This window comes from Pieris napi, chromosome 6, assembly GCF_905475465.1.
Source record: "Pieris napi chromosome 6, ilPieNapi1.2, whole genome shotgun sequence".
Lineage (NCBI taxonomy): Eukaryota > Metazoa > Arthropoda > Insecta > Lepidoptera > Pieridae > Pieris > Pieris napi.
The window spans coordinates 1615799-1636653 of record NC_062239.1 but is presented as its reverse complement, the minus strand read 5'-3'; the positions used below and the strand labels follow the sequence as shown (position 1 = coordinate 1636653).

Genomic DNA, 20855 nt, shown 5'->3' with positions numbered 1-20855 from the left:
CGCAAACTGAAACAAAAGCCTAATTTAATAGAAATGCAATGACGTGGTGATTGGGAAATAAACTGGTTCTCGTTATAAATAATTATATTTTTATTAATTCAGTAGATATAAATATTTTATTTAAAATAATAAAATAATATACATTGAAATAAATAACGAAACTTAACATAAACTAAAATATATCATTAAAAGGAGTCCCTTTAGGCAAGGTTCCGAAGATACTGGCAGCGTTCCCCCTTTGAATTGCTAGACTAATTCTTGGTCCGAGGCAGCTGCCAGATCTTCGGTCTCCTGTGATGTCGACAAATTTAATTAATTTATAAATATATTTTTTTTTATTTTTATAACTTTATTTAATTTTTATTAATTATATTTTGACATACTTAGTAAAGTTCCTTATTAATCTTAGACAGGCGTTACAGCATGCAGAAGACAGGGGGGAATGTAGGAATTTTATACTGGTGTGTACCTTATGTTAGAATGTGAGAAAACAAAATACGCCATTTTTATGTATTTTTTTATGTAATAGTAGGCAAACAGGCAGGAGGCTCACCTGATGTTAAGTGATACCTCCGCCCATGGACACTCCCATTGCCAGGAATTAATTCGAATTGGTTCGGAAATACTTCAGAGTGCAACCGCTTCCACATAGTGGTGGTGCGCGGCATAAATTGCCGCTCAGTTGTGGAACGACGGACCTTGAGGTAAATACAGACAATGTCAGTTGCATATCTTACATTCTATTTCTGTTCCATCCCGCTGTCGAAGCATTTTATAAGCTTTCTGCAACATCCTAAACTAATCATTATATCGGATAAGCATTACGTTGCATGGCATACATAACACATACATACATATGGGCATACATCATACAAGTGTAAAATAATGAAAAGACTTACTGTATGCGCCTTTATCCAATAGCCTACACACATCCACAGAATGTATGATGCCAGAAAATGATATTGCTAAGAAGAAGACAGTTGACAAAATACATCTGAACAATTCTTTTTCTTCTGTTTTCCTAGTTCTTACTATTATCTGTAAAAATGATTTTTATAATATATATATAATATTTGTGAGACGTTTTGTGCAGATGGTTATGTACCTTTTCAATATTCTTTGAACACAATAACCAGGAATAAATACGGCTTGGAGCAGTCCAAACAGCAACATTTATATACAATAGTGATGATGTTGTATAAATTATGTTTAGCACACTCGAAATGTGAAAAGAGCTTTCTATAATCCTTCCATATGTATAATAGACAAAAAGAATATCTGAAAATACAAAAACCTTGACTTACAACACAAAAAGGTTTAGAAAACTCATTCCTTATTTTTTAACCTAATCGGTCTTTTTAATCGCAGTTCGATTTGCAAGACAAATTTAGTGATTACTGTGGTATAGCAAAACTTTTTTTTTATCAAATAAAAGGTTAAATGTAGTCATTCCAAATACGATATTTTATAAACATTAATATGACGTCAATAAAATAATATAATCTTTTAGTTGCGTTAACTGCGGCCAAGAGGATTCTGTGTGTTTAGTAGTAGTTATTGAAGTATGAATATTTTACATTTTATATTTAATTTAGACTTTTAAAATTATAGTACTATTACACATACTTATCCATGGTAGGATGATAAATAATCCATAGTACTTTTGCCACGTTGAGACTTTTGGTTCAGGTGACATTTTAAACGGAAATATACCAAAGAAGCGGGAAATTCGGCAAACGTATTTAAATACACCATAATAGCCCCACTCTTCTAATGTGGAAACCATCTTGCTTCTAGGAAATATAAACATTAAATATACAAAACTAATTAAATAAACTATTAAACGATAAAACAATAGATGAATATAAAACATTAATTCAATGCTTTACTTGTTAAACGCCGTGCCTACACTTGTATAGATGGGGCTTCACAATAAAATGAAGATGGCAAGCCTTGAAACCTTAACCGGAGAGGATTCCTGATACAAACTAACTGAAAAAAGAAATTACTAACACACAAAATAATTAGATATTATTAAGATTAGTAACAGTTTATTAAGTCATTAAAAATGATATTTACTTAAACAGTAATAATTAATTTAGTTCATTTTTAATGGGACTGGGAAATGGAAAATTTTATTGATGTGAATTGAGAATCCCTTGTGATGCACAGAAGTGAGGGCTAAGTGATTAAACAGCTCGAATATTTTAGATCTCGTCAAAACCATCTCCGATAATAATTATTCTATCGGTTTATAGAAGAAATCAAGAAGAAAGTGTAACATACACTTTCTTGTAATATTTTTTTGAAATCTGAAGCATTTTCCACACAAAACTACTGAAAATATGTCATTTACAATTATTAAAAAGTAAGTAAATACCTAATTACCAGTTCTCCAGTAGTTAAAATGTAGCGTTTCGTAGCACTTTCGTAGCACTGCACAAAGTCTACGCTGCATAGCGTTATATTTAGGTAAATTAGTTTATCAAAGTCAATAAATCTTGTTTAATGTATGTCTGAATAATCATTACAAACCATCCTAATGTATATTTAATGAGATTGACATAGTTGATTTTATATATACGTTACTTTAAAGTAATTATATACGCGGTACATGTGACGCCAATTAAAATTCTGAATGTAAATTTAAGTATCAGGTGGCACAATAAAACGTGCATTTATTAAGTATAGGTTAAAAAATAAATACAAAAGGTGTAGTTGAAATAAAATATAGGATGATTAGGTAATTAAATGTAGTTTATTTTTTAAAAATAACATCATCTAAATGACGGCCCTCTCGAAGACGGCACTCCTCTAAACGCGAACGCAAACGCTTTATCCCTATTTTAATTAAATTTGCACATGGAGCTTTATTAATATGTGTTAATCCATATTCAGAAACATAACTTTCGCCTTGTAGTGATGTATGAACGACAGTTGTCGTAAAACGTGCGGACACAAAAAGCGCGACGCTTCCCATCGAAGTGACTCATGGTTACTAAAACTCCATGAGTGCCACTATCCAACCACCCTAGGCTCTCCCCGTTCGCGCACTGTTTCCTCCGCGAAAAAAGATGACGAAATATGCACGTCCTATTGCGCCACCCTGTATGTTTTACTATTTCTAATCAATAAAACATCGTCCTCCTCCACATCGTCTAACCCCCTTTGATACAAAATGGTCACAAAGCATGCGACAAATAAACGGAAAAATTGTTTTAGATTTGGTCCCTTCGGACTGGAGTCTTCCTGTGACCTAGGAGTCTTATTTAATTTAATTTTTTATTTTTATGAACTGTAACGATTAAGATTATATAGAAAACTAATTTCAATCTATACTAATAATATAAAGAGGAAAGGTTTGATTTTTTGTTTGTTTGAAATGAATAGGCTCCGAAACTACTGGACCGATTTCAAAAATCTTTGCCGGAAATCGAGATAAACCGTTTTTTACCCCCCCGACCTCAGATCGCCCGTAAATTATTTTTCCTTTAATTTTCATAATATTATCCTCCCTTTCCAATAGGTTTCATCCTACTATTATTTATTTCACTTTTTATTTATTTTAAAGGCTATCTGCACTGGTCTAATGTGGATGTGTTGTTTTGTATATGTTGCCGCGTTCTGTAATGGCAGCTTATTTTGATAAAAATAAAACAAAAATGTTTTAAATGTAACAATTATATATTACGTGTTAGAGATTCGAAACAAAATAATATCCTCTTCGGTTATTCTATGCTATAACTATTCAGATGACATAATACCAATGACATTGTGTGTGACTTCCTCCCGTGAACCAGGAAGCCGGCATCGGTCATTCCCTTGGTTATTGCCAAACTCAACACTATCCTATATGGGGTATAGGATGCTTGTAGAATATTTTGATACAGTTTATTGCGTAGGCGTTACGGAATATGAGTTAATAAATAACTGAGCGTTTTGATACTTATATTACCTTATTAGGGCTAGCGATAAATAATTCTTTTTTAATACGGTTATATTGTAATTAATTTAAATACTAATACGCGTAACATTTTTATATTATTTCAGCTGATTATAGATAGTCTGATTTATTAAACGGAAATATTTCCACTTGTTGCAGAGCGAAAAACTTAAGAAAATCCCATAACCGTTAGAAGTGTACTAAGTGTCTATTTTTACCCATTTAGCATGTGGCCAATACCCAAATATCCAGTAGACGGTAAGGTTATTTCTTGTGGAGTTTCATTAATTAGATTAAAATAGTAGAGTATATGATGTTATTCAAATGTTATTACTCGTATATTAGTGTGTATTTATGTATCTGCTTTCAGGTAGTGATGATTACGAGAGATCAAGAAGAAAAATGAAAGATGTTTAGACGGTTAATTATGGGGATTTTACGTGTACTAATTAGGGGTAAAGAAGTTTAATAAGAAGACTTTTTAATTTTACCATATTTTTATTTAAATTATAGAAATACTTAGCGAAAGAATTGATACAGAAATTTACATAAGATAAAACCTTAAATATTATTCTAGAAACGTAATATATGGTATAACAAAATAATTCTATTAGCTTATCTATGATTTATACTGTACATTCAAGATTTTAAAAATTCCAGGGCGTGTCAATGTTTGACACAAATTAATATTAATTAAAATGATTTTCAAAAAATGTGAATAACTCTCACGTCAATTTGCTTTTAAAATATTTCTATCAATTGCAATATTACTACAATTTTTATATTAGTATTTACATTATTTCTCTATATATTAGTTATAACTAATATATAATAATCTATTAGTTATAACTAATATGTAGAGAAAGGCAGCGTCATAATCTTTACTTTTAATTTATTTAATGCTAATAGAAGAAATGCAAATATTTATCTTAAATATGAAAGAGAAACTTCTTAAAGTGCTTAACGCATTAAAATGTAAAATTCAAGAAAAATATATTACTTTAGATAATACTTAGAATTAGAATTATTATTTCATTATAATGAGAAAACTTTAAAAACTTGTTTTTTTTAAAGTGAAACATATAACTGATAATTAATGACTACGTTCTTAATTCAGCTACTGAGGTATGTAGAAGGCCAACAGCTGATTAGCGATTATCAGTACGTGGACTTTCGCCGTCGCTCAGCTGGTGAGGCAATTGAGTCCAAGGGGGAGGCGCTGGCGGTAATTTTGGATATAGCGAAGGCCATCGATCGGGTGTGGCACAGAGCACTGCTCTCGAAGCTTTCAGCCTATGGACTCCCCGAGAAATTATGCAACTGGATTTCCAGCTTTCTCGGTGATCGGAGTATCAAGATCGTCATCGACTAGACTATATTGGTAGACTAAATCTAGTCCAATTTAACCCCGAGACACTAGTTTGCGCGTTTTTGGCTAAAAATCACCGTTTGTCGCTCTTCTCTTTGAAAGACTCTCCTTAAAGCCTCAGATAACATCGGGATACTGGGCGTTGACATATCGAATGATATTCACCTTCACAGTCATTTGGAAGGAAATTTAGCCTCTAAAAAGCTTAATGTGCTCATCAAGGCGAGACGGTACTTCATGCGGGCTTCAGGCGGACTTCACTCCGAGCCACCGCTTGCAACTCTGTGAGAGCAGCTTAGTACTAGCTCCTTTTACTTGACCATATTCAACGAAGAACGATTCGAATCGTTGATGATCAGTCACTTTCCGAGCTTGATCCCTTGGCGTTGCGTACAGAAGTGGGCGTCTTCTACCGCATTTAGCATGGAGAGTGTTCAGAGGAGTTGTTCGGATAAATACCTGCAGTTGATATTCATCATTGGCCGTCAAAGTCGAATACAAAATACAATCCGTATCACCTCGACTTCCGTCCTTCCACAACTAAGCGTTTTTAAGGCAGTAAATTCCGCGCACCACCACTAAGGCTGGTAACGCACTTATGATCCATCTGATAATGTGAGTATCTATCTATCTATCACTTAACAGCAGATGAGCCTCTAGCCCGTTTGCCGTTTGTTACATTAAAAAAAACACAATTTCAAAGCATTTCCTTAAGAGTAAATTATTCTAAATGTGTACACACGCGAACTAAGTTGCCTTTTGAAAATAATGTTTAAGTTAATACTATAATAGACAAACTCTTCTTACTTATTTTAATTCTTATTTATATCCAGTTGCATAAAAGCCACGAAATATGTTGCGGTGCATCCGAGTATCTAAAAAAAAAAATTCTTTTAACGACATTTGACTGAAACTGACGAAATGGAATGGCTATTCTAAACAAATAAATAATAATTATCTTGATTCTCTGTGTCGTGAATAAGTCTTGTTTCTGAATCTTACCTTTGCATGTAAAACCTTTTAATGTGTTTATTTTTACGTTACAACAATTAGTCTTTTTCGTTAATGCTTTGTGAAACCATGACTAAGCGATGTTATTATTTGATGAAAAATAGCTATTACTTTCTAAAGCTAGAGCTCTGAAGATGAAAAAAAAACAGTCTTAAATGTCCCTAGAGCCCAGATTTTCTAAAACGTCTTATATACTTACATATAATATCCAATATTTGTATAGTATATAATAGTATTACTTATCTAAAATCAACGCTTTGAGACCTAATTTTGTTTTCACGTTTTACATGCAAAATCAATCAAATATGTTTCCTTGCGCTCTATACCTATGTAGTTTCATCAACGGACATCAGAACAGAATACGAAATTTCATTCGTATCAGCTCGACGTCCGTCGTTCTACAACTAAGCGTTTTTTAAGGAAGCTTTTGACGCGCACCATCACTTAGTGAAAACACGTGCCTACTGAAATAGAACTAATTCAACTTAGGGTCATTCAAGAAAAGATCGTACCAATTCTCTGGCATTGAGAGTGAAAAAAATCTAGATAATGATATAAGATGGAAGTAAATTGTTAAGTGGTTTATCGTATTAAACCGAATTGACACTAAATACCTACCTTAGCAACTAAACCCCTGTTCAGTGTAAACACGTTAAGCGGCGAAAAAGTGGGTCGACTGAGCATCGTCAAACGAAGAAATATATGGAGCTCATTTGATATATTATCCTCTTGATATTTCTTCTTCAGTTCTGCGACTAAATCTTGAGTTTCTTGCAACTAAAATATTAATTTAGTTATTTATTTATAAATAGGAAAAACAAACGTGAAAACAAAAAATGCAACTAATAATAAAATTTATAGATACAGCCGTACGGCGTTGGAGTTTATTGAAGGACAAATGACCTAGACTACACTTACATTGTGTAAACAACATACTGAGAACATATTTAAAAAACTGAACGGTACAGACGCCGTAACCTTGAGGATTTATAATTCGTTTTGTAATGTAACAGCTGCTGTTTATGAACTTTTCAGTTCTATGTAGATCAAGGATTTAATTGAGAGAAAGATACGGTGAAAGCATTTTTATATTTTGAAATTTCGTAACAGCAGCCATCACAATACACCTCCATCGATTATTATTTACTATCAAGGTCTGTAAACCTATACATCTATTATCGCAGTGTCGGGGCACTGCCAAATTTAAATGCTATTGCATGCGGGATTTATGTGTAGAGGTAACTCATTCTTGAATAAATATTTGACCTTTAGAATTGTTTGTTCTTAACTAAACATTTTTATACTAAAATATTGGCTTAGTGGCTCATCGAGCCACTCTTATCCCTGAGCTCGTAGGTTCAAAGTTGTGCACCAATGGAACTTCTGTCTATGTGCGCTTTTATACTTGCTTGTACGGTGAAGCAATCCGGCTTTAGACCCAAAAAGTAGACGGTGTGTGTCACAGTAAGCTGATCACCTAGTTTGCTTCAGACAGACATTTGAGACCCAAACCTTAAAGGTTGGCATTGGCATTGTTGTTTTGGATATCATAGAGTTTAATGTTATTTATCATACTACTAACATTGTGGTCCTTTAATCACTGAAATTAAATAAACACCATATTGGCATAAAATATTTTGGAAGTTAACCTTCGTCTGGTTCGTAGGTACATACCATGCTGTGAATTTGATGAGGTCCCTCGCAAAAAAGAAATAATTTTACAGTGGTTTGTGTACACCAGAAAATCTCTATGATGCTTGAAAGTATGACGTGGTAGTCTAAAAATGAAAAAGGTGTAAGTTCGAACATATATCAAAATCGTATTGAATTTTCACACGCGGGAGTAATAGTTCGTGCCAAGTCTCGACTCCGTCTAAGCTAAGGCTTGAACCATCACATGTGAGATCTGCCTTGAGATTCTGTTACTCACTTTTCGAACTCACACAGCCGTTGTCACAGCGGCGGTCGCGCTCAAATCAGTCGTAAAGCAATCGTAAAATAATGCCAAATCGTAAAAGAAAGAGTTGAACACACGTAAAGGTGATTTGCGTCGCTATTGATGAAGCCCAACTCCTTCATAAAAAATAAACCGAAGTAGTACTAGAATTACTCATATATGTGTACTCTGTCTCTTTTCATGACAGTGTAAACATAATTTGACAAAAAGAGGCGAAAGGGTGTAATTTAGATATTATTGCAATTGTAATAATAATGGAAAAAGTCCATGGCTAGGATTGTTTAGGACATTTAAACTTCAACTTCAAAGGTAGGATTCATCTAAAAGGTCGAGTAAGGTACGTGGAACACATAGTAACACCTAATTAATAATTTACCCCTAGAAAACTGCGTTAAATCAGGTAATATACGAGTGTTTTATAGGGGCCATCGAACAGGAGGCACATCTGAAGTTAAATGATTTTGCCACGCATGGACGCGAGTGCGTTGCCGACATTTTAAGAATTGTATCGCTCTTTTATTGAAGGACCGTCTAGTCGAATTGGTTCAGAAATACTTCAGTTCGCAGCTGGTTCCACATTATTGATTTATTTCTTAAATTATAACTACTTACCAAAAACTACATCCTGGAACGCAAAATGCCAATGAGCATAGTTGTAGACCCTAGTCATCAAACGTACAAGCTTAGACATAATGTATAAAAAAATGACCACTTCCCCTGTTTCCATCACTGTCTTAATTACTTCGCTTATTGTCATGTAGGTATTAGAAAGTTCACGGACTTTCTCAGGTCCATGACTGCACTTGTAGGCTGAAAATTAAATAGTTATAATGTAATAATTATTTAAAATATTACAAAGAAGATAGATTATAACAATCAAATATACAGTTATTATAGTTTTCTTTTGTTCCCTGTGGCAGTGTGCCCTTAACGCTGGCAGCATTTCCTCGCTGTATTGCGATACTTATTCGTTGAGCGAGGATAGCACAAGATAGATTATATTTTTATTATCAATCTTCGTGATTTTTTTTTATAGAACGGGGGCAAACGGGCAGGAGGCTCACCTGATGTTAAGTGATACCGCCGCCCATGGACAATGGCCAGAGGGCTCGCGAGTGGCTTTTTGATTATGAATATATGTAATTAATAATTAACAAATTTCCTGAAAGGGTTTAAATCAAGTGTAATTTATATTATTTAATTTACCTTTAAAACTTCGAGTCGAGCCAATCATATAATTGTTTCGCAAAATTGGCCTTTTGTCCACGTCTGTAAAAGTTACATTATCAATAAAAATATAAACTTCGTAACCACTTTACATACTATCGTTCTGAACTTTGTTCAGCTTTATTTTAATTATTTAATTTTACTATTTTATTTTACAATAAAATACCAACTTTTGGTATGAACTAAAAAGGTCGGCTTGGCATTAAGGAGAAACGTAGTTCGCGGGGGCAGCTAGTACTTATATACAATAGTTAGCAATGTCAAGTCAAACATGTCTGGACTGGACCAACGAGGTTGTTAAAATTGTACATAGGTGTGTTAATAACACCAGTTGCAATAAATTGACATACCTCCTTCATGCAGAAGCTTGTTTAGTTCTTCATTCATTATTTTTGTAGCAGTATGTACCCGAAATATTAGTATCATGAATAAAAATGAGTCACAGCTCGTACACATACCATCAAAGAATGAGATGTTAACTTTATGAAACACGCATACTGAAACAAAAGCCTAATTAAATAGAAATGACGTGGTGATTGGGATATAAACTGGTTCTCGTTATAAATAATTACATTTTTATTCATTATATTTTGACATACTAAGTAAAGTTCCTTATTAATCTTAGGCGGGCGTTACAGCTTGCAGAAGACAGGGGGGAATGTAGGAATTTCATACTGGTGTGTACCTTTTGTTAGAATGTAAAAAACCAAAATACGCCTTTAATACGATTTTTCGAATATTGTGCATATATATTTTTTTTTGTAATAGTAGGCAAACGGGCAGCAGGCTCACCTGATGTTAAGTGATACCTCCGCCCATGGACACTCCCATTGCCACGAGGCTCGCAAGTGCGTTGGCGGCCTTTTAATATATGCGTTGGCTCTTTTCTTTCTCTAATTCGAATTGGTTCGGAAATACTTCAGTGGGCAGCCGGTCCCAAATAGTGGTGGTGCGTGGAAAAACTGCCTTGAAAAACGCTCAGTTGTGGCACGACGGACGTTGAGGTATATACAGACAATGTCAGTAGCATATCTTACATTCTAGTTCTGTTCCGTCCCGTTGTCGAAGCATTTTATAAGCTTTCTGCAACATCCTAATTTAATAACTAATCATTATATCGGATAAGCATTACGTTGTATACATCTTAAAAGTGTAAAATAAAGAAAAACTTACTGTATGTGCCTTTATCCAATAGCCTACACACATCCACAGAATGTATGATGCCAGAAAATGATACTGCTAAGAAGTAGACGGTTGACAAAATACAACTGAACAATTCCTTTTCTTTTGTTTTCCTAGATCTTACTATTATCTGTAAGAAATATTTCATAACTAGCTGACCTGGCCAACTTCGTTCCGCCCTACAACCTTGTAATATCGTTGTTACTTTAATTTAACTTATTTTAGGATTTCATTAATGTTAAGTATTACATTAATACAACTCTTTTGCAAATACAGAAATGTTTTATTGCTTGCCATTGCGAAAGAAGAATGGCAGTTTTACACATTAGGCATCTTCTCTCTAGCGTCAATATGGCGATACTGCATGTTAAGCTCTTTCTGATATCCAACATCTTTTGATCAGGATCAAAGCATGGTTATGCATCTCCTCATTCACCTCAAGATCGGAATTTCTTGAACTGACACGAATTCGACGTAAAATGATGCGTAGTTTTGTCAACAGATGGCAGCATATGGTTTTTGCATTCGTAAAATTAATTAATTAATTTATTGTTATTCGATAACTTATCCGATATTTTGCTTATTCTGCTATTCGGGACGTAAACAAATCCAACAAATCAAAAACCATGGCAATCGGTCCAGCCGTTCTCGAGTTTTAAGTGTTGTAACAAACACGACTTTCTTTTATATATATAGATATGTAATATATATGAGACGTTTTGTGCAGATGATTAGGTACCTTTTCAATATTTCTTAAACACAATAACCAGGAATAAATACGGGTTGGAGTAGTCCAAACAGCAATATTTATATACAATAGTGAAGATGTTGTATAAATTATGTTTAGCACACTCGAAATGTGACTAGAGCTTTCTTTAATCCTTCCATATGTATAATAGACGAAAAGAATATCTGAAAATACAAAAACCTTGACTTACAACACTAAAAGGTTTAGAAAACTTATTCCTTATTTTTTAACCTAATCGGTCTTTTTAATCGCAGTTCGATTTGCAAGACAAATTTAGTGATTACTGTGGTATAACAAAACTTTTTTTTTATCAAATAAGAGGTTAAGGGTCTGTTTCACAATGTATGGATAAAGTACCAAATAGCTATGCAACACATAAATTATTTGGAAGATAATTGTGCTATTTGAAACTTCATCGGACTCATAACTTATGATGGACTTAATGTGACGAATAGCGCTGTCTGACAGTCGTGAAACGCAACAATAGTGTTTATCCTACCAATAAGTAATAAATTGCTAATTTGGAACTAATGTAGAACTTATCCGTACATTGTGAAACAGACCCTAAATGTAGTTATTCTAAATACGATATTTTATAGACATTAATATTACAGTAGTCAATAAAATAATATAATCTTTTAGTTGCGTTAACTGCGGCCAAGAGGTTTCTGTGTGTTTTGTAGTAGTTATTGAAGTATGCATATTTTACATTTATATTTAATTTAGACTAAACTTTAAAACTTTACTATTATAGTAATATTACACATACTTATCCACGGTAGGATGAAAAATAATCCATAGTACTTTTGCCACGTTGAGATTTTTGGTTCAGGTGACATTTTAAACGGAAATATACCAAAGAAGCGGGAAACTCGGCAAACGTATTTAAATACACCATAATAGCCCCACTCTTCTAATGTCGAAACCATCTTTCTTCTAGGAAATATAAACATTAAATATACAAAACTAATTAAATAAACTATTAAACGATAAACAAATAGATGAATATAAAACATTAATTCAATGCTTTACTTGATAAACGACGTGCTTATACTTGTACAGAGGGGCTTCACAATAAAATAAAGATGGCAAGCCTTGGAGGAGACCTTTCCCGGAGAGGATTTCTGATACAAACTAACTGAAAAAAGAAATTACTAACGCAAAGGATAATTAGATATTATTAAGATTAGTAACAGTTCATTAAGTCATTAAAAATGATATTTACTTAAACAGTAATGATTAATTTAGTTTATTTTTAATGGGACTGGGAAATGGAAAATTTTATTGATGTATTGTATAATAAGCTGAGAATCCCTTGTGATGAGCAGAAGTGATGGCTAATTGATTAAACAGCTCTACTTGCGGGTAGACAGTGAATATTTTCGATCTCGTCAAAACCATCTCCGATAATTATTCTATCGGTTTATAGAAGAAATCAAGAAGAAAGTGTATGTTTTTTTCAAATATTTTTTTGAAATCTGAATCATTTCCACACAAAACTACTGAAAATATGTCATTTATAATTATTAAAAAATAAGTAAATACCTAATTACCAGTTCTCCAGTAGTTAAAATGTAGCGTTTCGTAGCACTTTCGTAGCACTGCACAAAGTCTACGCTGCATAGCGTTATATATAGGTAAATTAGTTTATCAAAGTCAATAAATCTTGTTTAATGTATGTCTGAATAATTATTACAAACCATCCTAATGTATATTTAATGAGATTGACATAGTTGATTTTATCTATACGTTACTTTAAAATAATTATATACGCGGTACATGTGACGCCCATTAAAATTCTGAATATAAATTTAAGTATGTTTTACTATTTCTAATCAATAAAACATAGTTCTCATCCCCATCGTCTAACCCCCTTCGACACAAAATGGTCACAAAGCATGCGAAAAATTAACGGGAAAAAATTGTTTTGGATTTGGTCCCTTCGGATTGGAGTCTACCTGAGAGTCTTTCGACCTTAGTAACGGTTTAGATTATATAGAAAACTAATTTGAATATAATATATAGTAATCTGTAACACGATTTTATTGACTACTAGGCGGTACGAAGTTCGCCGGTTTAACTAGTTTTTTTTATATAAATAACAGCGGGAATATATTATACAATCTTCAATAGTTCTCGTAGTTCGCTTTAACATAAATCAAGGTCGTAGCATCTCCTATTGGTATATTGACAATTGAATTTGTACTTTAAAATTTGTGAAATGTTGTATCATAGAGTTCATATTTCAAATCTGAAAAGGGCGGGAAATAGCTATTGATTACGCATGCGCTTTGGTCTTTTGCCATCCCTATCGTTAGAATTTTCAATCCACTATATTCCCGCAACAGTGTACATTTCTACGTAAGGTTTGTCGTAGACCTTTAAAAAACACAGTATAAATGCGTTTCTACAAATTTTACTAAGATGAAGTTTGTTTTTGTGTGGTCTCTGTTTAATATCATAAACAATTGCCGGGGTAAGTCTAAATAATTACTAATAAAAGCCCTTAAAAATATCTTAAGTCTCTAGTACTTACAAATTCATTAAGGGGCTGATTTGGAATACGGAAACAACTACTTATGGGTTTAGTAATGGGTTACTAGACAAAACCCACGGAATTTATAATAGCGAAATAATATTGTATCCGGAATTCAAAGTTCCATTTTGACATGCGTGAATTGTATTAAATTGTCAAGTACTTTAAAAAATATTTCTATTGGGTCGTCAATATGTAATTTCTTTTGAAATATTTTAAAGCTTTTTTGTTCATAAATTTTTCTAATTAACCTTAATCATTTTTTTATTTTAATTTTACAGGTGTAAAGCTATTAGAGGCAAACCCCGATGTGAAGCGGCTCTACGATGATCTTCTCAGTAATTACAATAGGCTTATACGTCCAGTCATGAATGTTAGTGATATATTAACTGTAAGACTTGGTCTAAAGTTATCTCAACTTATGGAGGTCAATTTAAAGAATCAGGTCATGACAACCAATCTATGGGTTGAACAGGTAAATTCCTGGAATATTTTAATTTATATTTATTTATTATCCAATCATAGCCCGGTAATGGGGTGTCCATGAGCGGTCAAATAAATATAATTCGCCGGCTCCGGAGAATAAAATGATAAATGCAAAATCACAACTTTACAGGAAAATTAAAAAACCGTTTTAATAAGATTACTTCTTTTGGGTCCTAGGTAGGAACTTGGGAGTTAGCTTAAATGATAGCTAATTTTTAGTGTTATCTCTATACTCAGTTGAAATTTTAAAAGATTCCACTGAACTTGAGATATTTAGGAAATAAAACATTAGACTAAATTTAACAATAACATGTGTTGCTAACATGCACTTATCATTTTTTTCTCAATTAAACTTCATTCATACGAATATTGTAATATAGTCCTGTCATGCTATTCTACGATATACGAACTCTCCAGCAATGTCGATAATCTAATATTATCATCTTATTCGCGTTATTATTCACATAATGAATTTACGATATGAGTAAATTAGACGTATTTAAATTAAACTACTTAATTATAATCAACTGTTATTTATATTGGGACAAACATTTAAAGCCAACAAAGATGATGACAAAAATAATACTTTTCAAGAAAACAAACCATAACCAAACAAACATAACATAAAGTCACTCTCAAATAAATCAGTCAATAATCAATCTATCTATCTCCATACTCAAATCTTCATAATTAAGTGGCATCTTCGAGTAAACATTCAAAATCACAAAACCTAATATTCCAAATAAAATATAAGCGAAATCTAAGTAATTTCTATCCAAAAGTACCTATATTATAATTAAAAAAAAGTCTTCTTATTAGTTGCTCAACATTTAAAAAAAATAGTCTTCATCAGCACAGTTATCAGTTGGTGCTTCTGCCTCATCATTAAATTTAAGAGATTCATAGAAACCATGATAGTAGCTTGGTATGTCATTTGTTTTACAAAGACTTATGAGATCAGAATGTAGGGCTTTACGTATTGGCAGAGTCTCCGTGTATACAATTTTTAATTCAGGACTGTCATTAAATATTGGGTAATTTGGGTATATTGGAAGCATGTCTCTGTCACCCCGTTTGGATCTCTTTTGGCGTTCCACGTTGAGCTTAGAATACTCAGCGTCAAAATTATATTTAAGCCGCAAGATGAATGGTTCTGAACTGGTTACATTGATTTCCATTATTTTAGACCACTTTATTTTCTTACCTTCATCATCTTTACCCCAGTGTTTGTCCTCGAGTAATTCTTTTAATAACCTAATAAGAAACTAGAAACTATTGTTACTAACTCACTAATCAATCAATGGACTGTATTTGTCTGATGAATAAAATTATTATTATTATTATTATGTCGTAGAAGTCACTTTGTAACATTTCTTTAATAATGTATTTCTCGCCATTTACTTTAGCAAAGGGTAATTATTGCGTACATTTGATCTGGAGTATACACAACTTGGTTTTTCAGCTTACGTTCTAAGTATAGTAGAATGCATCGAATCGCCCTCACTCTGGCCATGACCAGTCAGTGCCGTATGAACTGTCTGATTTGATATACACAAAGTGCTTGCAAAAAAGGTCCTACATACTTGAACTGTCTCTTTCTGTAAATCAAAATAGTATTTGACTGTTTGGGTGCGATTATTCTTTCGATCTAACTTGATTCTTTTGACCTTCTCAACTGTTGCCATTGCGGCTCATGATCTCCTAATTTATAATACTGCTGCAAAATGTCTTCTCTCTGGCTCAATGTAAATTTTTCTTCGCATTTTCTTCACATAAGTGCGTTTGTCATAGACGCGGTAGGTATTATTTACTAGAATATTAAGATAAAAGCTGATATTGTGCGTGATTATGAAAAATATTTTGCTAAAGCAATGTTATCGTATATTGTTACATCCAAAAAAATCGTTGAATAAAATAATATCTTTTTCTAACTTTTTAAATAAACAAAAGAAAAATCTGAAAAAAAATGGTAAGATGTATTAGCACCTCAGGATCTCAAATTTGCAATAATAATAAAACTATGATAATAGCGGCTATCATTTTGTTCTCCGGAGCCGTCGATATATGCCTTGTTTATTCGTAAACATATGTAGAAACGATTTTTGGTTTTCGTTATTTTATTAATTATTATAATATTAAGATTATAAATTTAGATTTTTTGCGGTAATCAATGGTAAATAGATATTGAAATTAATTTCCAAAACCAATAAAGGGAAAATATATAATATCGTTTATTGATTTTTTAAAAGGAATGTCTATGTTTTTAGAAATGGCAGGACTACAAGTTAACCTGGGATCCAGCTGACTATGGCGGTGTTGAGATGTTGTACGTACCCTCAGAACACATTTGGTTGCCAGACATAGTATTGTATAATAATTGGGATGGAAATTACGAGGTATTTTTGTTTTTTACTTAAGACTTTTATGCTCCCAACAAAACATGAGGAAACGTATCTACGTGTTTCACTGATCATATTTAGCACTAGATAAGTAGATTCTGTCCCGAAATAGTTGGTTATTGTTCGCTAGGAAATAAATCAAATAAGCCATTATGGTGATAGAGACGTTAACGAATATTTAAAAAATGGAGCCAAGTTATTTAATGAATGTAACTGTATAATTTATGAATATTTTATCTGTTTTATGTGGTTCCAACCGTCTTAAAGTTGGTGACAATATAATTGTAATTATTTGGGATGCCAAATCATAATGACAATCACAGTTACTGGCAAATTTCTTTTATGCAAATTACAATTATTAATACTTAACACAATAATCTACAGCTATTACTCAAAATACAAAAAATCATTTAATCATATATGTAACACAATGTACACTTATGTTCGTCAAAAACAAAAAAAATGTATATGAAATGATTCTAACTTTACATTTAGTGCCAGTTCTCAAATCAAGGGCGTAGAACGGAAGAGAAGAACTGGCAATAAACTCTCCGCCATTCTTAATATTCGTCATGTTTTTTTACACAACGTTTGTAAGGAGCTGCAATCATTATACCACGTTATACCATTATACACGTGACGTAATGGTTACAACTCCTTACTGAACATGAATCAAACGTAAAAAAATTCTGCTTGGTGTTCCACACATCACACACAGGTTGTCAAATTAAGTTACTATAGACGGTTCTACATTCGAGGCAAAAATATAACTAAACCACCAAGCCACTGCTCGACACTCCACATATACACTATATAAATTTGTATATAATTTTATACATCTACGATCCTACATCAAAAGTTAGTTTAATTTTTTATTAAAAATATTTTACAGGTTACACTAATGACAAAAGCAACGCTAAAATACACTGGAGAAGTAAATTGGAAGCCGCCTGCCATTTACAAGTCGTCCTGTGAGATTAACGTGGAGTACTTCCCCTTCGACGAGCAGACATGCTTCATGAAGTTTGGTTCCTGGACTTATAATGGGGCTCAGGTAATATTTTAAAAAGTATTTCGTACGCCTGGTAAACTTAGTGACACAACAAATCTAAAGGAATGGATCATTTGGAATAACGAAAAATTATACCAATTTATTTTACTCAAACTCAAATCTTTATTGCATTCCTTATATTTTACACGTGACACGTTATAATTTATTATAATAAGGACCTTGGTTAGGTACAACCATGTTGTGAGAGCATGCTCATGCTTTATAATAGTTAGTTCTATTCTTATAAGATACATTATTTATTTGGTATATTTGCTTTGACTTCACGTTGCGAAAAGGAAAATGTACATAACATTATTAATAAACCTAACTTTTATAAAGATATATAAAGAAGATAAAGTCTATCAGTCAGATAAAAAATAATTTAAAAAAAGGAATGAAAGAATACTTTATTTGATTAATTAACGATTTATTAATCCTTTTCACTCTATTAAAAAATATTGTTTGTTTTATACCAACAAAGGAGTGTCTCAATGTAGGGTGGTTGTAGAAAAACACTACATGAACTACGTAACTTAATTATTTCATAATTTATAATAGAGATAATTTCTAATAGAGAACGCTAATATTTTAAATATATTAGCGTTCTCTATTAGGTAATATAGGTAATTTCTACTATTGCAACGCTTTTGTCTGTCTTTGGGCTACTCATTATTTACTTAGAAACTTCATCTTAAGTGGCCTTTATATTCCGGTTCTTCCGGGTTAGAAGTTTTGAAACGTCTTTGAGGCTCTTGAAAAATTATATTACTAAATAATAATTTCAGGTGGACCTCAAACACATGGATCAATCTCCGGGCAGTAGTTTGGTGCACGTTGGTATAGATTTGAGTGAGTTTTATCTGTCTGTGGAGTGGGATATACTCGAAGTTCCAGCAACGAGAAATGAAGAGTACTACCCATGTTGCCCTGAACCCTTTTCTGGTAAGAAGTTTTACAATAGAAGGTAGTAAATTGAATAGAAAAGTATGTAAAAAGTATATGTATAGAAAAATGCAATTATTTTTTTTATTTAATTTAATTGTTTAATTCAGAAAACAAGGTTCCATAACAATGTTAGTAAATTACAGCTTAATACCTTAAATCTAAGTGTTAGTATGTTTACATTAATTCATACCGGAATAATTCCGCATGAAATAAAGGAACAGTGATTCATGTATGGGCAATCGACTCGGTCCGCGATAATGCGGAGGATACCGTTACTGCTAGCTCTCACCCTGCGCACCAAGGATGCACATCTCTTGCGTATGATGGCGTAAAAACAATCCACCCGCGCCTCAGCAAACATCCCCGATGCGCTGCAGAATCGAGGTAGCCGCAACAGCACCCTGAACGCATTACATTTTACATTTCTTTGATTATTTCTCTAAAGAAGTTGTCGTGGCATAAAAGACATTTGTCATACATTTTTGTGCATATAACAACTATATGTTAGTGTTATAAAAATAAATCCATATATCCGGGGTTTTAATGCACAAAATCAGCGTTGCATTGTGTAACAATAGCTTAAAGTATTTTGAATCTAAATACACACAAATTGTGTGTACGCTAAGATGAAAAGAGAAACAGTTTAGTTCTTTGAATGAATATTTTAATTATTTAGGTGAATGTCAATTAGTTTTACGTGATTTCGCTTTATTCCTCGATGCGCGCTCGGTATATAAAAATAAAACTGAATGCTCTCTTTGGGCATTCAGTGATCACTATCATTAGATTATCCCGACTGACACCGCATATGGTACATCAAAATGTTTACAATTGATTTATATTCATTTAATACGCCATATGTTACGTGGTTTATTTCCTAGAACGCATTTCTGCATATTATGATGACATTTGAAGGTCAAAGATCAATGCAGGTATGGTCTGTAAATAAGCGACGACGTACTTATATATGAATATAATATATTGTACGTATAGTGTATACAATATACATATCATGTAATAAATTAATAGAAATCAATTGTACAAAAGATTTAATGTACCAAATGTTTTATTATGTAGGTAATAATTTACTTAGTAATATCAATTTAAAACTTATAAAATAGATGATAATGTATCGTCTATTAATTGTCAGTTGCGCTTCAATCCTATATAGGTCTTAGCCGTAGATTGCTTCCGTGTCTTTGATAATTTTGTTTCTTTGATTTCATAGACAACATTTTTCATTTTTTTGTGTGTTATGCCGGTTTCCGCACAAGATTTGCATTCACGATAGGAACAAGTGTTAATGTTAGTGATGCATAGACTACTAGGCCGACACAGTTCTGTCCTAGGGAAACCCGCAAAAGAATGCTGGGAGGTCGGAAAATATAATGACTTAATGACCCCCTGATCAAGGACCTAGAACAGGGCGGGTAATGGATAGGCATTTTCACCGTGCCCCGTTCAGTGACTACCACTCTCCTATGATTAAATATAATTCAATCGAAACAATATAGTAATAGTATCATAGTAATAAGCTAAGGAGTTGATTTTATAACTGTTCTTTTGAAATTTTAGTGTTTTTTTTATAGAAGCAAACGTGCAGGAGGCTCACCTGATGTTAAGTTATACCGCCCATGGACACTCTCAATGCCAGAGGGCTTGTGAGGCCTTTATGATCCTTTTAACGCGATATAAATGTATCCGTTTGTTTCAGATATAACGTTTAAACTGACAATGCGCAGAAAGACACTCTTCTACACCGTGAACCTGATCATTCCGTGTGTGGGCCTCACATTCCTTACCGTGCTTGTGTTTTATCTCCCTTCAGACTCGGGAGAAAAGGTAATTACGTCGTGACAATTGGCTATCGATGTTTGTTTTGATGTTTGTCCAAATTATCACGAAGGGAACTTGTGTAACAGTTGCATTTTTTCATTAATTAAAAATAGACGTGGTGTTTTAGGACAGCTATTAATGGTGCTAATATTTTGGTAAATATCT

General features: G+C 32.9%; 1 protein-coding gene and 1 long non-coding RNA gene across 7 annotated transcripts in view; one reads left to right on the top strand and one right to left on the bottom strand.

Moving 5' to 3' along the window:
- Positions 1-5588: 5588 nt before the first annotated feature.
- On the bottom strand, positions 5589-8107 carry LOC125050375. The gene is made up of 3 exons (XR_007117137.1): positions 7998-8107; positions 6942-7100; positions 5589-6187 (listed from the first exon to the last, which is right to left on the bottom strand). It is a non-coding gene; the product is annotated as an uncharacterized LOC125050375 (long non-coding RNA).
- Positions 8108-13751: 5644 nt separating this feature from the next.
- Positions 13752-20855, top strand: part of LOC125050371 (acetylcholine receptor subunit beta-like 2) — a 43394-nt gene continuing 36290 nt past the window's right edge. For all 6 annotated transcript variants that reach the window (XM_047650160.1, XM_047650158.1, XM_047650161.1 and 3 more), the window contains exons 1-6: positions 13752-13913; positions 14255-14448; positions 16727-16855; positions 17751-17912; positions 18695-18851; positions 20569-20696. In XM_047650160.1, the coding sequence (XP_047506116.1) occupies positions 13862-13913; positions 14255-14448; positions 16727-16855; positions 17751-17912; positions 18695-18851; positions 20569-20696 (822 nt within the window). In that variant the 5' untranslated portion in view covers positions 13752-13861. The remainder of the gene's footprint in view (positions 13914-14254; positions 14449-16726; positions 16856-17750; positions 17913-18694; positions 18852-20568; positions 20697-20855) is intronic.